This window comes from Corythoichthys intestinalis, chromosome 12 (assembly GCF_030265065.1).
Source record: "Corythoichthys intestinalis isolate RoL2023-P3 chromosome 12, ASM3026506v1, whole genome shotgun sequence".
Taxonomy (NCBI): Eukaryota; Metazoa; Chordata; class Actinopteri; order Syngnathiformes; family Syngnathidae; genus Corythoichthys; species Corythoichthys intestinalis.
Window position 1 is genome coordinate 18,689,010 of NC_080406.1, and position 22,856 is coordinate 18,711,865.

Genomic DNA, 22,856 nt, shown 5'->3' on the forward strand with positions numbered 1-22,856 from the left:
CCACTGTACATACTGAACGTAAAAAAAGGCAAAGTTTTACTGTTTTACTTGTAGGATGACCTACAACTGTTATTACTGTAATTCAAGTCCTGTATGGAATTTCTCCAATTTAATAAACATCACTGTGCAAAATATTTAACTGTGGTTCTTTTCTGGCTTCAATTAACTGTTTAAGTTGACATAACTCATGACTAATGTGTGTGTGTGCGCTCCTGCTGCTGGGGGATACAATTTTCAAAGGGGTTGGCAAGACACCGGTGGCAGCTCAATTGTACGATTAGCGTCTTTAGTGGGGCAAATTGAAACTCCGCTCACCATTTTTGCGGTGCTCTCTGGCATTTCATGGTCGCCATTTTCAATCCTTGGCTCTTGCTCAGTAGTTGTTGTCACTTTTGAAAGCTTAGGTTTGAAAAAATTACGTATATCCATCTTGCCTCTTCGGTCCTCGGGTGGTTTTGGCCAAGCAAAGCAAATGACCGTCTAAGATGCTAGTCACAAGGGTTTTAATTATTATTTTTTGTTATTTTTTTGTTTTGATATGGTAAAAAGGGTGAAAAATGCTCAAATGTTGTCACTTCATTATGTCATTTGACTTAAGAGACCAATAAACAAAGTTCCCCCCCCAAAAAAACGATGCTAGTCACATGATCTGCTCGAAAAATAATTTTGACCCATTATAAAAATATCTTTTTTTGTTCATTTCATTAATTTTTTTTTTTTTTTTTATTGCTTTACAACTTTTACAGACAATATTTTACCAGAAAACTAAAAAATATCCTACATAGAAAGTCAATTAGATGCAATGACACTTTTTGGCCACCAGGGTGGTGATGGTTTTTCTTCATCAGTGACGTACTAAATATGGCCACTCCTCCACTGGACCCAAATGTTCATACGTTTATATGTATATGGCGGAAAACATAGACAACAATGAAAAAGCAGTTTCTGCTCTCGCACTCCTCTTTAAAAGAAACTGCTGTATTTTAAGCCAAAACAACTGTTGTGTTTGATAGAACAATATGTTTATATGCTGCCATAGCAGATTCATGGCGCATGAAGCCCGCAAACTATTTTTAATTTGCCCGTTTTACCCTGAAAACCCCAGTTTACAGACGTCGCGCAATCGCTTTTGTTTCAACCCAGCCATAAAACGAAGGTAATTAATTATATTTATTATTCAAAATGTCTGTCATTTTTAGTTCAGAATCATTAATTGATGTCTAATATTTCGTTTAAAAAAAAAAAAACGACTTTAAAAAAATTATTCACTCGCATATTTTAACTTTTAAACAAATTACGTCACAATGAAAAAAATGGTGTCTGTAAAAAAGTCACAGATATTTACCTCATAACTGTCGCTTAATTGTATTTTTTTTTTTGTTTCTGTCGCATTTTTCCGAAATGTTAGATGATAAATAATTGATCCAAACAAAGAAAAATTGGGGAAAAAAACATTTAAAAAGGTAAATATATGAAAAAGGAAATCTCGACCACTCCTTGATGTCTGCGATTTCTGCATCGCGACCCTTGTTATATGACCACGTTTCACCCATAAAATCCCCCAAAATCCAGCTGTGTCTTGACACTCAGTGATACATGCTACACTAAGTTTTTGGATCGAAACAAGGTAAATACACGATAATATCTCGTTAAAGTTATGGCGTCTGTAATTCTGCTCTCACGTTCTCTCACATCCAGATAGGGTTTTGCTGTTTAAAAAAATTTTTTTTTTTTAAATTGCCCTTCTGTTCAAAACTTTTCTTCCCCCAGAAAATTGAGATTTTAAGCTTTCCAATGATGTATCACACGTGCATATTGGACAATTTTGAAAGTTGGCTAAATTGGGGGTCTCAGAACGGAACTTCAAGTCATCTGAGTGTTTTCCACCATATATTGTTAAACGTTGATTTTGGCGGGATCAGTATGCTGCTACTTGGCACTGCTGACCTACAGGAGACATCGTCATGGCCTACATTTTTCTGACTGTCCAGGTACTGTTTGTGTGTATGTGTGTTGTTTTTGTTTTGTATGTACAGGATAGGTCCTTTTTTTTGTTTTTGTTTGTTTGTTTGTTTGTTTGTTTGTTTCATGGGGTACTGTCCTCTCATACATTATGGTCACACAGGTTGTGAGTTTAATCCCATTGCTGAGGATGTATGCCAAATTTAACTTCTGTGAGTGGAAAACAATAAAAATAATGTTTTTTTGTTGTTGTTTTTTTTTAATTGACCGGCAACTGTACCCGGTTTCTTTCATCAAAAGCAATTGGAAAGTCAATTTTTTAAAATTGAGACCACAAAATCCACATTACGTGTATCGTAAAAAGACTAAATCTATGCAATATCTTTAATTGTTTGATTTATATCACTGGTTTCTTTTAGCGGCATTTAATCTTCAGCTCATTAAAAGCGTTATCGTTTTTGGGCTGTCTATTGTTTCGGTGCTAAAGCTGTCATAAACATAATGACCATTAATTTAGTGACAATAAAGCGTGCAAAATAGCAAAGTTTAGCTCACGACCAAGAAAGTCAATGATATTGCAAATCAATTCAGCCATAACCAACTTTTATAGCAAAAAAGTACATATAATTTCTTGCCTCCATCCTATAAATACTTTATTATCCAATCTTTGCATCCGTCGTAAGGTTACAAAAGCCTGTTGTGTTGGCGTATTTGAGAAGAATGCCAACAACCTCCGGGGTCTAAAGAGGAGGTTTGTTAAAGTCACACTGATACCTTTTTGCTTTTCTCCCTTTACAAGCAGTCTTCTGTTTTGGACGGAGAAACACACCACTACACATTTCCATGGCTCCGTTCTGCATGTGTTATTTTAGCGCTAGACTGGGAGCCTGGAAAATAACACAGTCAGCAAACTTGGTTGACCATGATTGAGACTTACTTTGGGAACACAAGTGCAGAGGATCAAGTTTTGGGGGACAAATCAAAGCGGGTGTAATGTAAGCCGATGAGTTCGTCCTCGTTACACCTTCTTCTGAATGAAGGACTGGAAAATGAGCCTACCACTTGACGCAATTGCATACATGGGAATAATGGCACCGTGGGTGAGCTGGAGGCTATTCCAGAAGACTTTTGACCAGAGAAGTGGGAAACGCCCTGGATTAGTTGCCTACCACTTCTAAGGCACATATAGACAAACAAGCATTCATTTAAACCAATGGAGAATTTAATGAAAAGCTTTGATTGCATCACTAAGTTTAAAACATTTGCATTTAATCTTTAAGAGCTGGAAAATGGATAGTTTTTATTTTCATTTTATATGCAATACAGTTGAATGGAATCTAGGGCTGTCCCAAACGATTACCGTAATTTTCGGACTATAAGCCGCTACTTTTTTCCTTCATTTTGAATCCTGCGGCTTAGAGTCCAGTGTGGCTTATTTTTTTATTTATTTGGGTTCATAGGTAACACTTTATTTGACATCGGCGTATAAGACTGTCATAAGACCGTCATAACTATGACATGACACTATCATGGGCATTACTGAATGCTTATGACAGATGTCATTAAGTGTCGTCTGGCAAATTATGTCAATAACTCCATTTATGTCCAGATCACCCATTCAAAAGTGAGATAATTTGCCGGATAACACTAAATGACATGTGTTATAAGTATTCATTAATGCTCATGACAGTGTCATGTCATAATTATGATTGTCTAATGAGCCTTATGGTGCCATTGTCAAATAAAGTGTTACCAAATACCATACCTAGCAATTAATGAAACAACTGGAACAGTAACTGAAGAAATAATTAGCACAGAACATGAATTGTTATTGTTATTTACATCTGTAGCACTGCAATGCATGTTAAGAGGCATGTTAGACAACAACAGTGTTGACAGCAGGTGGCAGCAGAGGTTGACTGTCTCCCCCAAGGGAGCAGTGATGGCCATATGTGACGCTTCTTGAAGCAATGAAGATTTGCAGCCAATTGGTTTAAAATGTCATGGTCGTTCATTTGGTCTTATGATAGTTGTATGATGCCGCTGTAAAATAAAGTGTTATCGGTTAATATTTTTGTTGTAAATATGAGCTTTATACTGCGCAAACTTTTTTTTTTTTTAACTAATCTTGCAATTAAATTTTTGTTGACGATTATTAATTTACAAAAACATTTTGGAACACTTAAATTCTTTATTAAAGTACAAATATACACAGAGATAACAATAATAAATCTCAAACAATAGGTCAAATGCTGATGCCATTAACTAGTGCAAAAGAATGGAATGTAAACAGATTCATAACACTGTGACTTCACTTTTTCCAACAGAATTCAAAACAATTCTTACTTTCTGTTTTTGTGGTATGCCTACATTGTTCTCAGCATTAGAGTGAGCACTAGCAGAGTAGATAAATAAATGTCATGTATCACTGAAGTGCAGTACGTGAAAAAAAACTTAACGATGCACATTTATACAACGCTACGACGGAGTATTAGGGCCACATACAGAAAGTTAAAGAAAAGTACAAGATTAAAGTTGTGATATTGCTATGAGAAAAAAAGTCTTATTACGTTGGGATAATGTAGCTGTGAGCTACTACGCACTCTACCTTAGCTACCTTATGTAGCTTGGCTGTGAGCTACAACACAGCATTAGTATAAATTCTTCTGTTGATTATAATTTGATGTAAATGAAGCAAAATAATAAGGACTTTCTTATTTGTAAAACCGATTCTAAAACACAAGATGCTTTAAATATTGTTTATTTTAACAGAGGCAGCAAAGCGCTATGTAAAGTACGTAGCTGCTTATTGATCTACACTAGCCCGACATTAGCCCCTCAATACGCCATCAACACGACGCACATAAAGGCAACTTCAATTTAAAAAATGTCGTTATATGGACTTACGATCTGCCAGCTTGTTGTCTCCTGTCCTTTAAAATTATAGCTGGGTGACGGCGCTTCACGTGTTCATTCATGGCCGATGTGCTACCGTGGTATGCAAAGAGACACATGACAGTGACACCTTCCTTTGTTTCATTAAAATAAATCCATGGTTAGGCCACTCAGGTCTGCTTTTTGGGCAAATTGTCGACGGGATGTTGATCTCATCGACGCATTTACGTCTTAGACAACGTCGACTAATCGGGACGGCTCTAATGGAATCATTACTAAAGTTACAGTTTTTCTTATAAATTTATTATATTTTGCCCAAAATAGTTTGACTTTCTATAGAATTACATGGATACTATTCCCATAAATTACTAATGTTTTTCGTAAAATAAAATTATGACTATTCTTCTTGAATTTAAATTATTTCCCTTTGGTGTAAAATGTTTGACATTTGTTGCAGTGTTCCATCTTTTTTCCCTACAGCTTGTCCTGTAAACCTCGGGGGGGTTAGAATAATATCACAACTTTGTTGCATAATTTGCTCCTGTTTTTCTTGTAATAATACAACTTGTATGCTTAGGATTTTCATTTAACATTTTGACTTAATTCTTAAATTAGTCTTTTTTTTTTTTTTTTTTTTTTTTTTTTTTGGGTAGCATGGGGGACAAAACCCTCTGGGTATCCATAAACGTTATGATATTACTGCAATAGGTCTAGCCCATTGGAATTATATTTAAAAATTTGGAGTAAAAATGAGTACCGTATTTTTCGGACTATAAGTCGCACCTGAGCATAAGTCGCACCAGCCATAAAATGCCCAATGAAGAGGAAAATAACATATATATAAGTCGCACCGGAGTATAGGTCGAATTTTTGGGGGAAATCAACTTGATAAAATCCAGCACATAGAACAGATATGTCATCTTGAAAGGCAATTTAAAATAAAAATACCATAGAGAACAAAATGCTGAATAAGTGTACAGTATGATAATGTTACATGATGCATGAACAACGAAATGCGAACGTAGCCGGTATGTTAACGTAACATAGCTATTAAGAGTTATTCAGATAACTATAGCATAAATAACATGCTAACAAGTTCACCAAACCATCAGTGTCACTCCAAAACACCAAAATAACATGTGAAATGATAGTATTGGCCCGAATATAAGATGGCCCTGATTATAAGACGACACCCTCTTTTTCAAGACTCACATTTGAAAAAAGACTTTTTGAACACCAAATTAATTTTTATACAGAAAATATTTACAGTACATCTGAAACAAATAATTATAACAATATATTTGAGAGAAAAAGTGTCACGTATTAATGTTTCAGCCATTAATGTTTCATCATCTTGCATGTGTAATGTTTCAGCTAGTAATGTTTCATCATATTGCTTCACACTCATGCATCACAAAGCCCTTTATTATGTCATAAAGAATAACTGAGAACACTTTATAAGCCTCGAGCAGACAACATCCAGTGTCAGCGATTCAACATATGTCTGCATGTCAACTTGCCATTATCGCTTGACCTGATAGTTTTCCCTTGCCTGTCAACATCAATAAAATCCTGTGTCTGCGATACGCAACTGGGTCCTCCGTCTCGTACATGACAGTACGACCTGACCAGAATGGAACCAGCGTATCAACCCTCTGACCTGGACCGTTTTCACCACACGGAAGAGGAGGTCTGCCGGATGTCTGGTGACATCGCATCGTTAATCCAGATCGGCAACAAACACCACCAACAACTCCAGCGACAGCAAGATCAACTGACTCAGGTGATCCAAACTCTCACCAAACTTGCAACTCCATCGTCACCACAATCCAAAGGTCTGGGTCCAGAAGCCCCAGTTCCGGTAAACCCAGCCTTGGCTATTGACGCTCCCGAGCCCAAGATTGGAAACCCCGAACGCTTTAACGGCGATTCAACTCAGGTACGAGCCTTTCTGACAAGTTGCAAAATCCAATTTTCCCTGCAACCCCGGACCTTTTCAACCGAAGGGGCCAAAGTGGGATACGCAATCACCCACTTGACTGGTCGGGCTCGGCTTTGGGGGACAGCGGAATTTGAGAGGCAAACACCAGCTTGTAATAACTTCAATGCCTTTGCCGATGAAATGATCAAAGTGTTCGACCCGGGCTTTTCTAACTTCGAGACATCCCGCGCCCTTATGACCATACGTCAAGGCAATCAGTCAGTGTCTGAGTATTCGATTGAATTCCGAACTCTGGTGAGACGCAGCGACTGCAACATGAAAGCCGTGATCGACGCATTCCATCACAGCCTGGCAGACTACATCAAAGATGAGCTCGTCTCCTATGATCTACCCAGCACCCTTGATGAAGCCATTGCCCTTGTAACCCACATTGACCGTCGGATTCAGACCCGACGGCAAGAGAGGGGACGTCGGAACGGACCCTCTGCCTCCCAGCCTTTCCCCGTTGTTAATCGCAACCTGCCCAGCAAAAGCCAGAGCTCACCAGACGTCGGGGATATTCGGGTGAGCTCAACGTGTCTTCAGTCTCCCCCCATTCGTAAACCCTTGCTCCAAATTCGCCTCCTGCTGACTGACACCATCCATACCTTGACCGCTCTCATCGACTCTGGAGCGGAGGCCAACATCATGGATGTGGATCTGGCCCAGCAGCTCGACATTCGGCGTCACCAACTTTCCCCACCTGTTCCTGCACAAGCTCTGGATGGACATCTACTCGGCACAGTGACCCACATCTCAGCCCCAGTGACCGTGCTTCTGTCCGGAAACCACCACGAGTCCATTCAGTTCTATCTGCTCCGCTCACCAGGTCAGTCTCTCATCCTTGGTTATCTGTGGCTGCGCCAGCACAACCCTAACATAGATTGGGAAACTGGAGTAGTACGAGAATGGGGCAGGGGATGCCACCAGACCTGCCTGAAGGAGGCGGTCATACCCACCAACCCTGAACCTATCGGTCCTGTTAACCCTGAACCTGTCAGTTGTGTGTCAGATATCTCCAACGTGCCTGCCTGCTATCATGGACTCCGTGAGGTCTTTAACAAGACCAAGGCCACTTCGCTACCCCCGCACCGACTGTATGACTGCGCCATAGACCTCCTAGCCGGCACGGTGCCACCAAAGAGCCGTCTGTATTCCTTATCTGCACCAGAAAGAAGCGCCATGGAGAAGTACATTAATGAATCACTAGCTGCCAGGTTAATCCGTCCATCGTCCTCGCCTGCTGGAGCTGGATTCTTCTTTGTACCGAAGAAGGATGGCTCTCTCCGCCCATGCATAGATTACCGTGGACTCAATGACATAACCATCAAGAACCGCTACCCCCTGCCACTCATGTCATCTGCTTTTGAACTTCTCCAAGGTGTCACTGTGTTCACTAAACTGGATCTGAGGAGCGCATATCATCTGGTTCGAATGAAAGAAGGCGATGAGTGGAAGACGGCATTCAACACGCCCTCAGGACACTATGAGTACCTAGTCATGCCCTTTGGCTTAACCAACGCCCCTGCAGTATTTCAGGCCCTGGTAAATGATATCCTGCGAGACATGCTCAATATATTTGTGTTTGTGTATTTAGATGACATACTGATATTTTCCAAAACCATGTCTGACCATATTAATCACGTCCAGCAAGTTCTGCGCCGCCTCCTGGAAAACTCCCTGTTTGTCAAAGCAGAGAAATGTGAATTCCACGCCAGATCGGTATCATTTCTGGGGCAGATAGTGGCAGAGGGAAGGCTTCAGATGGACCCTCCAAAAGTGACGGCAGTTACATCCTGGCCTGTACCGGAGAACCGCAAGAAGCTGCAGCAATTCCTGGGCTTTGCCAACTTCTACAGACGATTCATCCGGAATTACAGCACAGTGGCATCTCCCCTCACTTCGCTTACCAGCACAAAGGTTCCGTTCAAATGGACTCCGGCAGCTGACAAGGCCTTCAAGACGCTTAAGGCACGCTTCACTTCTGCCCCGATCCTCCTAATGCCCGCCCCAGAGCGACAATTTGTGGTAGAGGTGGATGCGTCCGACGTGGGGGTCGGGGCAGTGCTTTCACAGCGCGCAGCATCGGACAGCAAGTTACATCCGTCCGCCTTCTACTCTCGCCGACTGTCCCCGGCAGAGCGGAATTATGACATTGGGAATCGCGAGCTGCTGGCTGTAGAACTCGCTCTGGAAGAATGGCGACATTGGCTGGAAGGATCAGCCGTGCCGTTTCTGGTGTGGACCGACCACAAGAACCTTGAATACATAAGAACAGCTCGGCGGTTGAACTCGCGGCAGGCCCGGTGGTCCCTATTCTTCACACGTTTCAACTTCACCCTCTCTTACCGCCCTGGTTCCCAGAATGCAAAGCCCGATGCCCTCTCTCGAGTATTCCAGAAGGATGAAGCACTAGTGGAGGATTCCTGCCTAGTTTCCACGCTGACCTGGGACATTGAGGAGCAGGTTAAAGAAGCCACTGCAGCCCCTGCATACCAAGTGGGCCAGAAGGTATGGCTTTCTTACCGGGATCTGCCACTCCAAGTGGAATCACGTAAACTGGCACCCAGGTTCGTTGGTCCGTTTCCCATTGAGAAGATCATCAGCCCATCAGCTATCTGACTCAAACTACCCAGGTCTATGAAGGTTCACCCAACCTTCCATGTCTCCAAACTAAAGCCAGTCCATGAAAGTCCCCTGGTCCCCAATGCAGCACCACCTCCCCCTCCTCGCCTGGTGGGCGGGGGTCTTGTCTACACAGTTTGCCGCCTGCTCAAGTCACGCCGCCGGGGCAGGGGGCTCCAATATCTGGTGGACTGGGAAGGACATGGTCCTGAGGAGAGGATGTGGGTTCCAGCTGGGCGGATTGTAGATCGGACCCTCATATCAGACTTCCACCGCCTCCATCCGGACCAACCGTCCATGCGGCGGGGTCGACCAAGAGCGGCTTGCTCTCAGCCCATGCCTACATCTGACTCTGAACCCAACCCTGTGCCATCGGTACTTGATTCCTCCACTGGCGAGGAGGAGATAGAGCCAATGCCCTCGGTCTTTAGTTTAGGCTTAAGGTAGGGTTATCAAATTTATTCCATTAACAGCGGTAATTAATTTTTTTAAAAATTGATCTCGTTAAAATATTTAACGCAATTAACGTATGCGCTGCACGACCCACTCACGCATTGTCGCGTTCAATCTGTAATTGCGCCGTTTTACCTATATATAGAGCTAAAAGGCAGCGTAAAATGAGTAGAGTGAATTTTGGCAGCCTTTGGAGCCTTTTTTTAATTGGCTAAAGCTTTACAATCCCTCTCCCATGATTAGAAATATCGTGGGAGCAATGTGGGGAAGAAAAGTAGTAATTGATCTTTTTCTTAACACCCTATGTTACTTCCCAACGCAGAGAAAATATATCAATTGGTGCCACTACGCACAGTCATGCTTGCACTTCCCAGAACAATTAAATGGCTACAGTATCATTTACTGAAAGCTCAACAAATACACTAGATGGCAATATTTAGTTACAATATACAAAGTCACATTTATCCTTTAAGAATTACAAGTCTTTCTATCTGTGGATCCCTCTCACAGAAAGAATGTTAATGATGTAAATGCCATATTGAGGATTTATTGTCATAATAAACAAATACAGTACTTATGTACTGTATGTTGAATGTATATATTCGTCTGAGTTTTATTCATTTTTTTCTTAATGCATTGCAAAAATGTATATGATCGGGAAAAATTATCGGGAATGATTGGAATTGAATCGGGAGCAAAAAAAGAAAAGCAATCGGATCGGGAAATATCGGGATCGGCAGATACTCAAACTAAAACGATCGGGATCGGATCGGGACCAAAAAAACATGATCGGAACAACCCTAGTAATAATGTTTTAATAATTTCACACATAAGTCGCTCCTGAGTATAAGTCGCACCCCCAGCCAAACTATGAAAAAAACTGCGACTTATAGTCCGAAAAATACGGTATGTAAAACTTATGTTTCTTAAACTAAATATCTGAGTTATGGCTATGAAATTTTAAGTTATTTGAGTTAAATCATGGTGCTTCGTTTCCTCATGCCATTTGGGTTGAACTAACTCATCAGGTTTCACAGTGTAGACATTATTTTGAGTCTTCAGTCAATCCAAGTTGATTTTCTGGGGGGAAAAAATAGGGTTACTTCAGGACATACAGACAATTTCGCCTTGTGAACAGAGGTCACCCACACTTCCTATGGCAACAAGTGCTATTGAGAATGTCTTCAAGTAAAGGATCTACATTAGACAAAAAAAAAAAAAAAAAAAACTCAAGAAAGGGAATCAAAATGTCTAGTGGGAGTTCCAGGAGGGTGTAGGCAGTGTCCCGAAGATTAAGATCTTCTCCTAAAGAAACAGGAGCTACTGTTCTTTCATGCAACTGAGCACACATAATATATAGCCTGGACCTTTCTGTGCTGTGTCCACAAACTTAATCTCTTGCTATCAAGCGGACAAAAACAAAGACAAACATTGTAACTTGGCTCCACAGGCGGGACTATAAGGGTGGCCTCGTTTTCAGACAAAGGAGATCTGAAAGGCAAACAGGCCGGCGTGTGTGCTGAATTGACTTCCTACTTGAAGACTGAGGAGACACGGGACAATTGGAGGCATCACAAGTGCTGTAATGAAATGAGCAAGGGCTAAAAATTCCAGTGACGTTCACGTGACGTCTCGTTGCTGTTTCTGAGGTCGGATTTAGTCACACCAAAATCACACTGTGTTCATAAAGGGTGGACCAAGTACATGGATGCCAAATGACAGAAGGATGGATGAATGATCAAATAAATCTGGGAAGGTATGATGAAGAAAAGAATAAGCAATGGATGAAAGTAAGAGTGGATTGTAAGGGATGTTAAGGTGTGAAGGAAGGAAGGAAATCAAGTATGGGAGGAAGAATGGCAAGAGGGTATGCAAGTAATGAAAGAAGGCTGAGTGAAGTGAATTGTTGGGAGGCAGTGTTGTTTTTGGCAGCCCTTTTACTTTTTCGTCTTAGTCTTTGGACGATAACACTTATTAGTCCTAGTCATATTTTAGTCATCTCAAAATGTGTTTGTCTCTGTCTAGTTTTTGTTGACAAAAACTCAAGACTAATTTCATTTAGTTTTAGTCCACGTTTGCTAAGAAAACGTTTGCTTGGCCAAAACAAGCCCTATTACTGTGGGACCATTTGACTGACAAGGAAGTGAGTAAACATCATATTTTGTATTATGTCAACTACTGGGATCATGGCACACGTTTTAATACGGAGGTGGCTAGCATTTTGTGGCTGATTGTCCACCGAGAATATCACTCGGCCGACAACCCGGCGGCTTGTTTGCACACCTCCCTCTATACTCGGCTTACTGCCCTCTTCGTGTGCCCGGTGTTCTGTCAAATTTTCAACTCCATCAGAAATTGCAACGTTGTGTTAAAAATGGCAGCGAATACAGCGATTACAAAGTAAACAATACAAACTTTCTTTAAATAAAGCATTATTTACTTAAAGTTTGATCATGGCCCGACATGTAGAAGTTCTCCTCAGACACATCCTGCTGTGTTAGCTGCACAACAACTGCACGCCGCTCTCTGTTTACGTCTTTGCCGTGTTGTAAAGCATTATTTCACGCTATATTCGTGTTGACCATGTGGCGATGTCCTCCTCCGACGTTGGCTGGTTTGTCCGGTGGTACTCTCCAGCTGCCTCCCTGGCGAGCTCTCCTGTCCGTAGCAGGGGAACGAGCTGTAACTTGCTCGCCACCGGGCGGGTTGCCGATCGGCAAAGACAATCGACCACTCCGCTGCCATGTGAAATGATCACTTGGTTCGGTTTAGCATGTCGGCTAGCTGTCAGGCCTCTTGGTTTGTTTACATTCTCCGAAGTCGAGGCAGGGAAATGACTAAAGCCTGACCCAATACGGTGGCATAAAATATCGTTCGGGAGGTGCAACAGTAAAGGTGAAGTTGACAATTTCGACCGTTAAGGAGTCATTTTGTCATGTCGTACTGAATAAATGCATTTTTATATTTCATATTCTATTAAGCACAAGACTGTTATTTGTCATGACCATACCATTTATTTAGCAATTGGGGGAAAATACTTCGATAAAAAGAATATCCTATAAAAATATTGAAGTAGAAAGACTGAAATAATGACATTTTGGGGCTCTTTTTGTCACATTTTCCTTGTTCTGAATAATTCCCCTTGAATGGGCTGAATTGTAAACCATATGAAACCATGACCCTGCCGACGTCCTCCTCCTGTTGGTGAAGCTAGAGCCCTATAATGGTAGGCGTGGCTAAACGGTGGATTAAAAGACTAATTTCTCATCATCTGTGTTTTGCCAAATTGTTGTATATAGTCGAATCGTCTCAAAATATGATTCTAATTCACATAATAATGCTATTTAAGACTTTTTAAAATCCTATCATACGCACTTTAAGAGGACGCCCGCCGTTAGCATTAGCCTAATGCTAATGCTATACTAACGCTACGAGATACATTTAGTTTGTGATCTCTGGCCAAGATAAGAAAGCAAAGCGTGTGTGCCAGCCTTGAGAGTGGTGAGTACACTGTTCTGTTGAGTGGGGAGGGGGGGCACAGTACCTCACATGAGTGACACAACCAAACTCTGCTACGATGCAGGCTAACCACACACAAAATGTCACATATTGTGAACATCTGACGGAAACTGTTGTCCATTTTCGTCTCATTCTCATCTCGTCAGATGAAAACTGGCTTTAAACTTGTTAAGTTTTAGTCTCCCAAAACACGTTTTTAGCTCATTATGATCTGGTCATTATCATGATAAAAGTTTTCTTTGACAAAATATTTTCGTTATCGTCATTGTTGACGAAAGCAACACTGTTGGGAGGGTAAATGACAGAAGGCAATAAGGATTGCATGAAGGAAAGGATTAGAGAAAGGAAGAAAGGATTGATGAGATGAAGGCTGTAAAGAAAGAAACCTGGCTGGGGTGAACAAATAAGTAGCGTGGAAGGAAAGAAGGCAGGAGGAATGAATTGAAAGGGTAAAAAAAAAGTCAAAGGATTAAAAATAAAAGAAGTGAAGTGTCTCCAGAAGGGAGGGAGGAGTGAATAATCAAAGGACTGTTCATTGCCTAATTAATTTTCTTATCCTCTGTTGACTTTTGAGTGACGAATGTACACGGAGCTGTTTTTCCACTTTCTTTTCTGTCATTTCAAAAGTTGCCCACTACCTCCCCTTAGTGGTTGAAGAAGGATTGCAACACTAAAACCCTTCAACCAAAATACAATTAGTTCAGTACTTCAAGTTCAACTTTGTTGCGTTTACACAAGCGAGTTGAATAGTTTAACGATATTAAGATATAATATAAACATTGACCTAAAAAGGTGTCTAAAAGTGTATAGCGTTAAATATAGCATCGCGTGATAAGTATATTTTGAAGCGTACGAATTACTATGCATACAATCCAACGGACGATCAAAAAAAAAAAATAGTTGTGAAGAAATTATTACCAAAACCCAGCCACCTCAAAAAAAAAACTAGAAATCTGGAGAAATTACTCTGGGTCTTTGCTGTGTGGAGATACAGATCTTAGCCCCGTCCAATTTTGTTTGGAACATTTCAGTGACAATATCAGGTCACTTCCTGTGTATTTGGGGACATTTAGGGGACACTTCCTGGTCATATCAAGTCATTTGGGGACATTTTGGGGGCGTGTCCTAGTCATATCAGGTCATTTGGGGGCGTGTCCTCGTCCTATCAGGTCATTTGGGGACATTTGGGGCACACATCTCATTGATATCTGGTCATTTCCTGTTGATTTGGGGACATTTTTTTCCCCCTTTGAAAATGAATGGGAAAATTTTCGGACATCCATGGCCGTCAATGGCATCCAAGTACATTGGCATCAACAGAATGGACAAACATGCCCGTCAATGGAATTAAACAAAGTAAATGCCATTAGAAATGAATGGGAAATTTGGACGTCCATGGCCGTCAATGGCAGCACCGTCCATCAGCGTCAATGGAATCAGGCAAGTTTGGGGGACACGTCTTATTGATATCTTGTCATTTCCTGTTGATTTGGGGACATTTATTTATTTATTTATTTTGCCATTGAAACTGAATGGGAAAAAAATTGGACACCCATGGCCGTCAATGGCATTCAAGTACATTGGCATCAACAGAATGGACAAACATGCCCGTCAATGGCATTAAACAGAGGAAATGCCATTGGAAATGAATGGGAAATTTGGACGCCCATGGCTCCTGGCCATTTCCTGTTGATTTGGGGACATTGTTTTTTTTTCTTTTTTTTTTTTCTTCTTCTGGCATTGTAAATGAATGGGGAAAAAATTGGACGTCCATCTTTTCCAAAGACCCAGAATTAATATTTCAAACGCGCCTTCCTCTGAGCACGCATACAAGTGGACGACAGTTTCTATGGTGACAGGATAGCATACCGGCTCGGGATCACGCCGCAATGTTAAACTGCTGTCGAAAGTCATTCAAGACTTTTGTACCTGTGCTAGAGACCAGCGCACAAAGAAGTTGGGGTAATTTAACATGGTAAAAAGGTCAAATTAAGTCAAACTTGAACTTTAAAAAGTATTGTTAGCACGTGCTTTTGTGTTTGGAGTGGACAAAAGTAACACTGCTAGCACTGTTGACGCATCAGTTTCCGTTTTTAATTTCAACTTAAATGTACAGCTCAGCCTTCGTGACGCCGAAACAGATAAAAATTAATCTATTTAGTGTTAATAGACATTTTATTTCAAGTCTTAAGGTAACTTGATAAACACAATCAAGAAAAATGAGGATGTTGTTTTTCTCTCAGGGGGATTTGCTGCTTTTATTTTCCAGGTAAACAAAACGTCAGGGGTCACTATAGCGACATGAAAAGCGAATACAATCACTCGCTCGAATGTTCATCCTCGTTGCACTTTGCCGCGTTTTATGGCGTAACATGTCCCGCTGCGTCGACGTCGTTCTTAAGTTTACCTATATTTGATTCGAATGAAGTGTAAACCTCACCTCGGTTGTGTTGTGGTCTACTGTAGACTAAAGGGGTCATGTTCGAGGACCTCGCTGGAGTGTGGGAGGTCGCGCTGAGCGACGGGGTCCACAGAATCGTTTTCGTACACGGGTATGCCACCGGCAAGAGGATCGTTTACGTCGACGGAAAGGTGCGTTAAGTGTTTTCCCACGGTTTAACCCTTTAACACCGGAGCCTATTTTGTTCAAATTTGCATGTCTTTGGCGTTGCCTTTATATTTCACAGGAAAAAAAATAGTTCACAATGTCCTAGTTGGGTCCCTTTTTCAGGACACCATAACCTTCATGTCTAACTGTTGTTTTCTTCACTGATCAATTATTATCACCATTATGGACCCAAAAAGACAAAATAAAATAAAATAAATAAATAATCCCAAAATCTTTTGTCAAAATTTGTAATATTGATGTCCCATTGACAACCAAACATGTTCGACGAACCGTTTTGAAGCTTGATATTACTTATTCAACTTGTTAGGATAAACATTCAACAGAAAAAAATAAGACTCAATAGTTTTATATTTGACAATTCAACACAAACAGCAGGTATGGACATAAGTGTTTGTGGCCTTTACATATACTATGGTCTAAACAGGTTATATGCAATAGACCACCAGTGAAAAATAGTGAAAAAAAAATTATTATACACTACTGGCCAAAAGTATTGGTACCCGTGCAATTCAATCAAATAATGCTCAATTTCTCTCAGAAAATGATTGCAATTACAAATACTTTGGTAGGAAATATCTTCTCTTGTTAAAGAGAATGAATTTTTTTTTTTTATTTTACACAAAACTCAAAAAAATGTGCCAGACAAAAGTATTGCCACCCTCAGCCTAAGACTTGGTAACACAACCTTTAGACCAGTGGTTCTTAACCTTGCTAAAGGTACTGAACCCCACGTGTTTCACAGGTACATTCACCGAACCCTTCAGAATTTCATAATAAAGCCATTTTATTTACGAATTCAAAACCTAGCAAGCTAACATCTAGGTGGATTCCTGTTCAAATTTCTTCCAGATTTCAAGATTTCCAATTTTCATGTCTACATTCCATTTTACTGTCGCATCCGTGAATCACATACTATTTTCATAGCGTAAAATGGCGCTATTTATTTATTTTTTTTCTACACGGTTCACAGTCTGTAGGTCCTTCCCCATCCCAAATGCCAGTTAACCTTCCACTAAGTAAACAGATTTCTCCTCCCATTAAAGGGGGTATCATTTGAAAGAAATTGAATAAAGCCTGTAAATTGACGGCAAACCAGTCCAAAACCTGGTTTCAAACGCCACTTTGCCGAGATTTAAGTTTCTTAACGGTCACCAAACCCCTGAGGCTTACTCAACGAACCCCTGGGGTTCCATTTAACCCCAGTTAAGAACCACTGCTTTGGACAAAATAACAGCGAACAACCGCTTCCGGTATCCATCAATAAGTTTCGTACAATGTTCTGCTTGAATTTTAGACCATTCTTCTTTGGCCAACTGCTCCAGGTCTCTGAGATTTAAAGGGTGCCTTCTCCAAACTGCCATTTTCAGATCTCTCTACAGGTGTTCTATGGGATTTAGGTCTGGACTCATGGCTGGCCACTTTAGAAGTCTCCAGTGCTTCCTCTCAAACAATTTTCTAGGGCTTTTTTTTAGTGTGTTTTCGGTCATTGTCCTGCTGGAAGACCCATGACCTCTGAGGGAGACCCTGCTTTCTCACAATGGGCCCTACATTATGCTGCAAAATTTGTTGTCTTCAGACTTCATAATGCCATGCACACGGTCAAGCAGTTCAGTGCCAGAGGCAGCAATCCAACCCCAAAACATCAGGGAACCTCTGCCATGTTTGACTGTGGAGACCGTGTTCTTTTCTTTGAAGGCCTCGTTTCTCTCCCCCCTGTAAACTATGCTTGATGCCTTTTCCCAAAAAGCTCTACTTTTGTCTCATCTGATCTGAGAATATTCTTCCAAAACGTTTTTGGCATTCTCAGGTAAGTTTTGGCAAACACCAGCCTGGCTTTTTTATGTCTTTGAGTCAGAAATGGAGTCTTCCTGGGTATCTTACCATAGATTCCCTTTTCATTCAGATGCCGACGGATAGTACGGGTTGACACCGTTGTACCCTCAGGCTGCAGGACAGCTTGAACTTGGATGTTAGTCGAGTTTCTTTATCCACCATCCGCACAATCTTTAGTTGAAATCTCTCGTCAATTTTTCTTTTCCTTCCCCATCTAGGGAGGTTAGCCACAGTGCGATGGGCTTTACACCTATTTAGTGCTGCAATGATTAATTGATTAACTTGAGTATTCGATTAGAAAAAAAGAATCGAATTAAAATTAGCTGCTTCGATTATTCGTTTAATTAAAGTGGCGTTGTAATGGTTTATTTTGAACGTGCTTGCATTTAGTTTTATTGATTTGGGTGGATACACTGCCTTGTAGTCTGCCTCATTTCACATGGCTGAATCCAGGTGCTCCCTGTTAAGAACAACATAAGCTAAGTTTTTGTTTGAGCTAATGTTGTTTTTTTTTTTTTTTTTAATGCATTCGTAATTTAGTTTATAGATATATTGAGCCTATTTTTGTGGGAATACATGTCTGTACCATTTGTTAAGAGCATTGTGAAAAATATATCATTTTATAGCATTTAAACTAGATCATTAATTTTTTTATACCGTTTGAGCCTCAGCTCAGGTAATTACATTTTTCTTGTTCCTCATCCGATTACTCGATGATTCAAAATAATTGTTCATCGATTAATCGACTATTAAAATAATCAATAGCTGCAGCCCTACACTTATTGATGACACTGCCCATGATAGACACAGGAACATTCAGGTCTTTGAAGATGGACTTGTAGCCTTGAGATTGCCCATGCTTCCTCACAGTTTTGCTTCTCAAGTCCTCAGACAGTACTTTGGTCTTCATTCTTTTCTCCATGCTCAATGTGGTACACACAAGGACACAGGACAGCGGTTGAGTCTACTTTAATCCATTTTAACAGGCTGCAAGTGTGATTTAGGTATTTCCACCACCTGTTATGTTCCACAGGTAAGTAACAGGTGCTGTTAATTACACAAACTAAAGAAGCATCACACAATTTTTCAAAGGTTGCAAATACTTTTGTCCGGCCCATTTCTGGAGTTTTGTGTAAAATGATAATGATTTAATTTTTCCCCCCCATTCTCTTTTGGGTTTTTTCATAGCAAACAAAATAAATGAAGATATTACTACCAAAGCATTTGTAATTGTAATCATTTTCTGGGAGAAATTGAGCATTATCTGACAGAATTGCAGGGGTGCCAATACTTTTGGCTAGCAGTGTAAATAAATATACATATCATCTAACACAAAAGGGTTTATATAGGGTATCCCTTTGTGAGGTTAGGTATTGTACCCATCACCTTATCAAAAGTATATACGTGCAATCGAGCTTCTCGACCACACACATCTATATACAAATTGAAAAGATTCATAGTGAAAAAAAAATCAAATATAACATTGAAGTAATTTAAAAAATATTGACAATAACTAGTTCAGTTCAATTTTTCAGGTATGCCACTCAGTTGCCCCTTGAACAGGACAAAGGGCCACATCACACAGCCCACTCTTCCACCGTTTGCGCTGTCACTCTTCCCAACTCGCCGACTCGTCCGAAGAAAACGACGAGAAATCTGGTCCATCCTCTTCCTCGAGTTGATGAAATAATGCATTAGCTTGCGCTAAATTTAGTTTTCAATTCATTCCGCACGTTTCAAAGTCGCTCGTTCAATCCAACCGGCCGTCGTTCGCTACCTCGCCTCCCTCTCCTCCCTCTTCTTGGGTGGTGCCTCGCTCGGCAATTTATTAAAAATGTTCACAATACGGCCGTCCTCCTTGACCTCACAATGGCTCCTGCAATATGTAGTCTTTCGTGGTGCTTTCGGTTTTGAAAAAGGACAAGAAATGATGGAAATATGGACTCAAACACATGGTCCATGCAGCGTTTTAATGCTTATTTATAAGGGCAAAAAAAATATTAATCTCAAATGACATTTTACTTGGTCGATTTACTTCAAGTAAAAACAGGCGTGGACCTCAACCTCCGCACTTTCAAATGAGACCAACGTTCGGCACTCGTGTGACGTAATTACAGCATGACAGGCTTCAAAGATGATATGCGTAATTTTGTCTCCACCGACAAGTTCGGTGTTAAAGGGTTAAAACAGTCCCCAGGTGTCTTTTTAACATGCTACTCAATTCTTCTGATTATAGATTGTTTTGAGGGAGTTGTCCTATTTCATTCCAGTTTTGTTATTGCAGGAGGTGCTGAAGCGGGTCTGGATGTTCGTGCTGGCAGGCAAGGAAACATTCAAGATGGGCAAATTGGACAGCCAAGGCACCATCATCATAAAGGACAATGGTTTAGCCTGCGAATACACTCTTGAGATCAACGGCAAGAGTCTGAAAAACATACAGAACAGGGAAGAAGTGATGAACAACTGGTTGCTCGACCTCGATATAAAGGATGCAAGGGTGGTCTTGGGTGAGCAGTTACTTCTACTATTACTACTAGAGTCATTCCTTGAGATATGAATGGCCTGACTTTCCCACTCTCCGATTTTGACCGAAATTAAGGTCACATCGGCTCTATCAGGAAGAATCATGAATGTCAAATGACCAAATCTGAAAAGGGATTTACTTTACCGTACCAAGGATAACTATAATAACTATGGGTTGATGACCTTACAGTTTGGACAAAATTATCTCTTTGGGTTTGCGTTTAAAACCACAAAGTACATTTCCTTTCCCAATTTTGACACATTTTGATACTCCTGCACCTCCAAAACTTGGCCCCATTGGGATATTAATTTCGGTTAACAGTTAGAGCAGGGCGGTAAACCGAAAATTTACCGTCACCGAAATTCTTAACGATGACCGACGTAATTTTGACCATGTCGGTAAATTCGGTAAATTAATAAAACAAGAAAACAGTCTTTTCATCCCGCTTTGATTCTGTAATGTTCGTCTATGTTCATTCCCCTTTAAGAAAGCAGTGAATGTGCTTACGTAGGGAGTCACGTGATCATCAGGAAGCCAATCAAACAAAAGCCCGGTAAGCTAACGCTAGCAGCTAACGCTACAAGCAAAACGTGATGGAGTGTGGCTTAAGGGAGGTTCACCAAACTTTCAACCGACATTTAGTAGACTCTTGGTGGCATCCAGACGGGCTTTCACCCGCTGTCCTCCTTTGTTCTCACGATTTCCGGAGATGGTGCTTTCAGTGCTTTCTACTGGTAGCCAGGCTAAAACTAGCTAGCGGCTAACGCTACAAATGAACGTTATGGAGTCGGATAGAGGCTCTAACCTGGTCGAAACGGCTGAACTTAATGAGTGGATTGGGCACGGACTGCATCTAGCAATTACTATGTGGCGTTATTTTGTATCTGTCTGTGTGTGTGATTCCTCTGATAGCTTTTGTGATGGTAAAGAATTCTGCATAAAGTACAATCCAACGGCGAAACTTATAATGACCGAGAAATGGCCCCAGCTATTTTTATTGTGCGTGCATTTATGAAAAAATGCACTGGGGGGGAAAAAAACCCTTAAACCATAAAGTAAACACTTGTATTTAATAATTATATCACAGCAGCCATTAACAATAAGTTGTCTTTTTGAAGTGTACTGTTCAAGCTGCAAGTCATTTGTGTTACAATTACATGTTTGCACAGGCATATTGATTTTGACAATGTACATTGTTCAAGTCATACACGCTGTTATAAATGTTCATACTTGAATTCTTATTGCTTACAATACATTTTTATTAGGGCTGTCAAACGATTAAAATTTTTAATCGAGTTAATTACAGCTTAAAAAATAATTAATCGTAATTAATCGCAATTCAAACCATCTATATAATATGCCATATTTTTCTCTAAATTATTGTTGGAATGGAAAGATAAGACGCAAGATGGATATATATTTTCAACATGCGGTACATAAGGACTGTATTTGTTTATTATAACAATAAATCAGTTCTAAATCAGTTATAGAAATTTTATATTAAAACCCCTCTTAATGTTTTCGTTTTAATAAAATTTGTTAAATTTTCAATCAAAAAATAAACTAGTAGCCCGCCATTGTTGATGGCAATAATTACTTACACTATAAAATCAGTCGCACCCAAACGCCAGCAGAGGGCAGCAAAACTCCGCAAAACACAATTAACAGGTGGGCCTTTCACTCTAGTGACATTTAAATATGTCTGAGCTGGGCAAGTGCGTTAATTGCGTCAAATATTTTAACGTGATTAATTAAAAAAATTAATTAACGCCAGTTAACGCGATAATTTTGACAGCCCTAATTTTTATAAATTTAATGTTTAGACTGCATGTACAATTGTTAAATACAGTATATAAAATTGAATGCTGGTAAATAAATCCACAAGAAATAGTTAATCTGTATTTGATGCATTGATTCAGATTTTCAAATTATATAACAGTCCGCTTGGGCGAATTTATCGTCATTTATCGTTATCGAGATAAATCTGCTCAATTTATCGTGATACATGTTTAAGGCCATATCGCCCAGCCCTATTAACAGTCGAGGGCAGTGTTGAAGAAAATGGCGGCCCCCCTGATTTGATGGAATTTATCAGTTAATTTTTTAATTCCACGGACAAAATCTTTACAGTATTGGACAAAAGTGAGTACACCCCTCACATTTCTGCTGATATTTAATCATATCTTTTCATGGGACAACACTAAATATATGACTCTTTAACACAGTGAAAAGTGTACATCTTATATATCAGTGCAAATTTATTGTTTCCTCAAAATAATTTAAAATACTGCATTAATTTCTGAACCACAAGTAACAAACGTGAGTACATTTTCCCTCCCCAGTGTCACATGACTCATTAGTGTTACACGATCTTAGGTGTGAACGGGTTGCAGGTTTTTTAAATTTTGGTATTACAGCTCTGACACACCCATACT

The 22,856-nt window shown here is 40.3% G+C and overlaps 2 protein-coding genes across 3 annotated transcripts in view; one reads left to right on the forward strand and one right to left on the reverse strand.

The window, feature by feature from the left end:
* The window catches only part of LOC130927201 (gap junction gamma-1 protein-like), a 70,373-nt gene extending 54,385 nt beyond the window's left edge, over positions 1-15,988 (reverse strand). The window contains exon 1 of the mRNA XM_057852856.1: positions 15,876-15,988. The gene's annotated coding sequence lies outside the window, so the exon portion shown is untranslated. The remainder of the gene's footprint in view (positions 1-15,875) is intronic.
* faima (Fas apoptotic inhibitory molecule a) overlaps positions 1-22,856 on the forward strand; it is a 98,850-nt gene that overhangs the window by 66,621 nt on the left and 9,373 nt on the right. Inside the window, exons 1-3 of one of the 2 annotated variants that reach the window (XM_057852852.1) lie at positions 15,301-15,410; positions 15,902-16,027; positions 20,182-20,404. In XM_057852852.1, the coding sequence (XP_057708835.1) occupies positions 15,408-15,410; positions 15,902-16,027; positions 20,182-20,404 (352 nt within the window). In that variant the 5' untranslated portion in view covers positions 15,301-15,407. Of the gene's footprint in view, positions 1-15,300; positions 15,411-15,901; positions 16,028-20,181; positions 20,405-22,856 lie in introns of those variants that run through there. The other variant, XM_057852851.1, reaches the window with a different exon arrangement.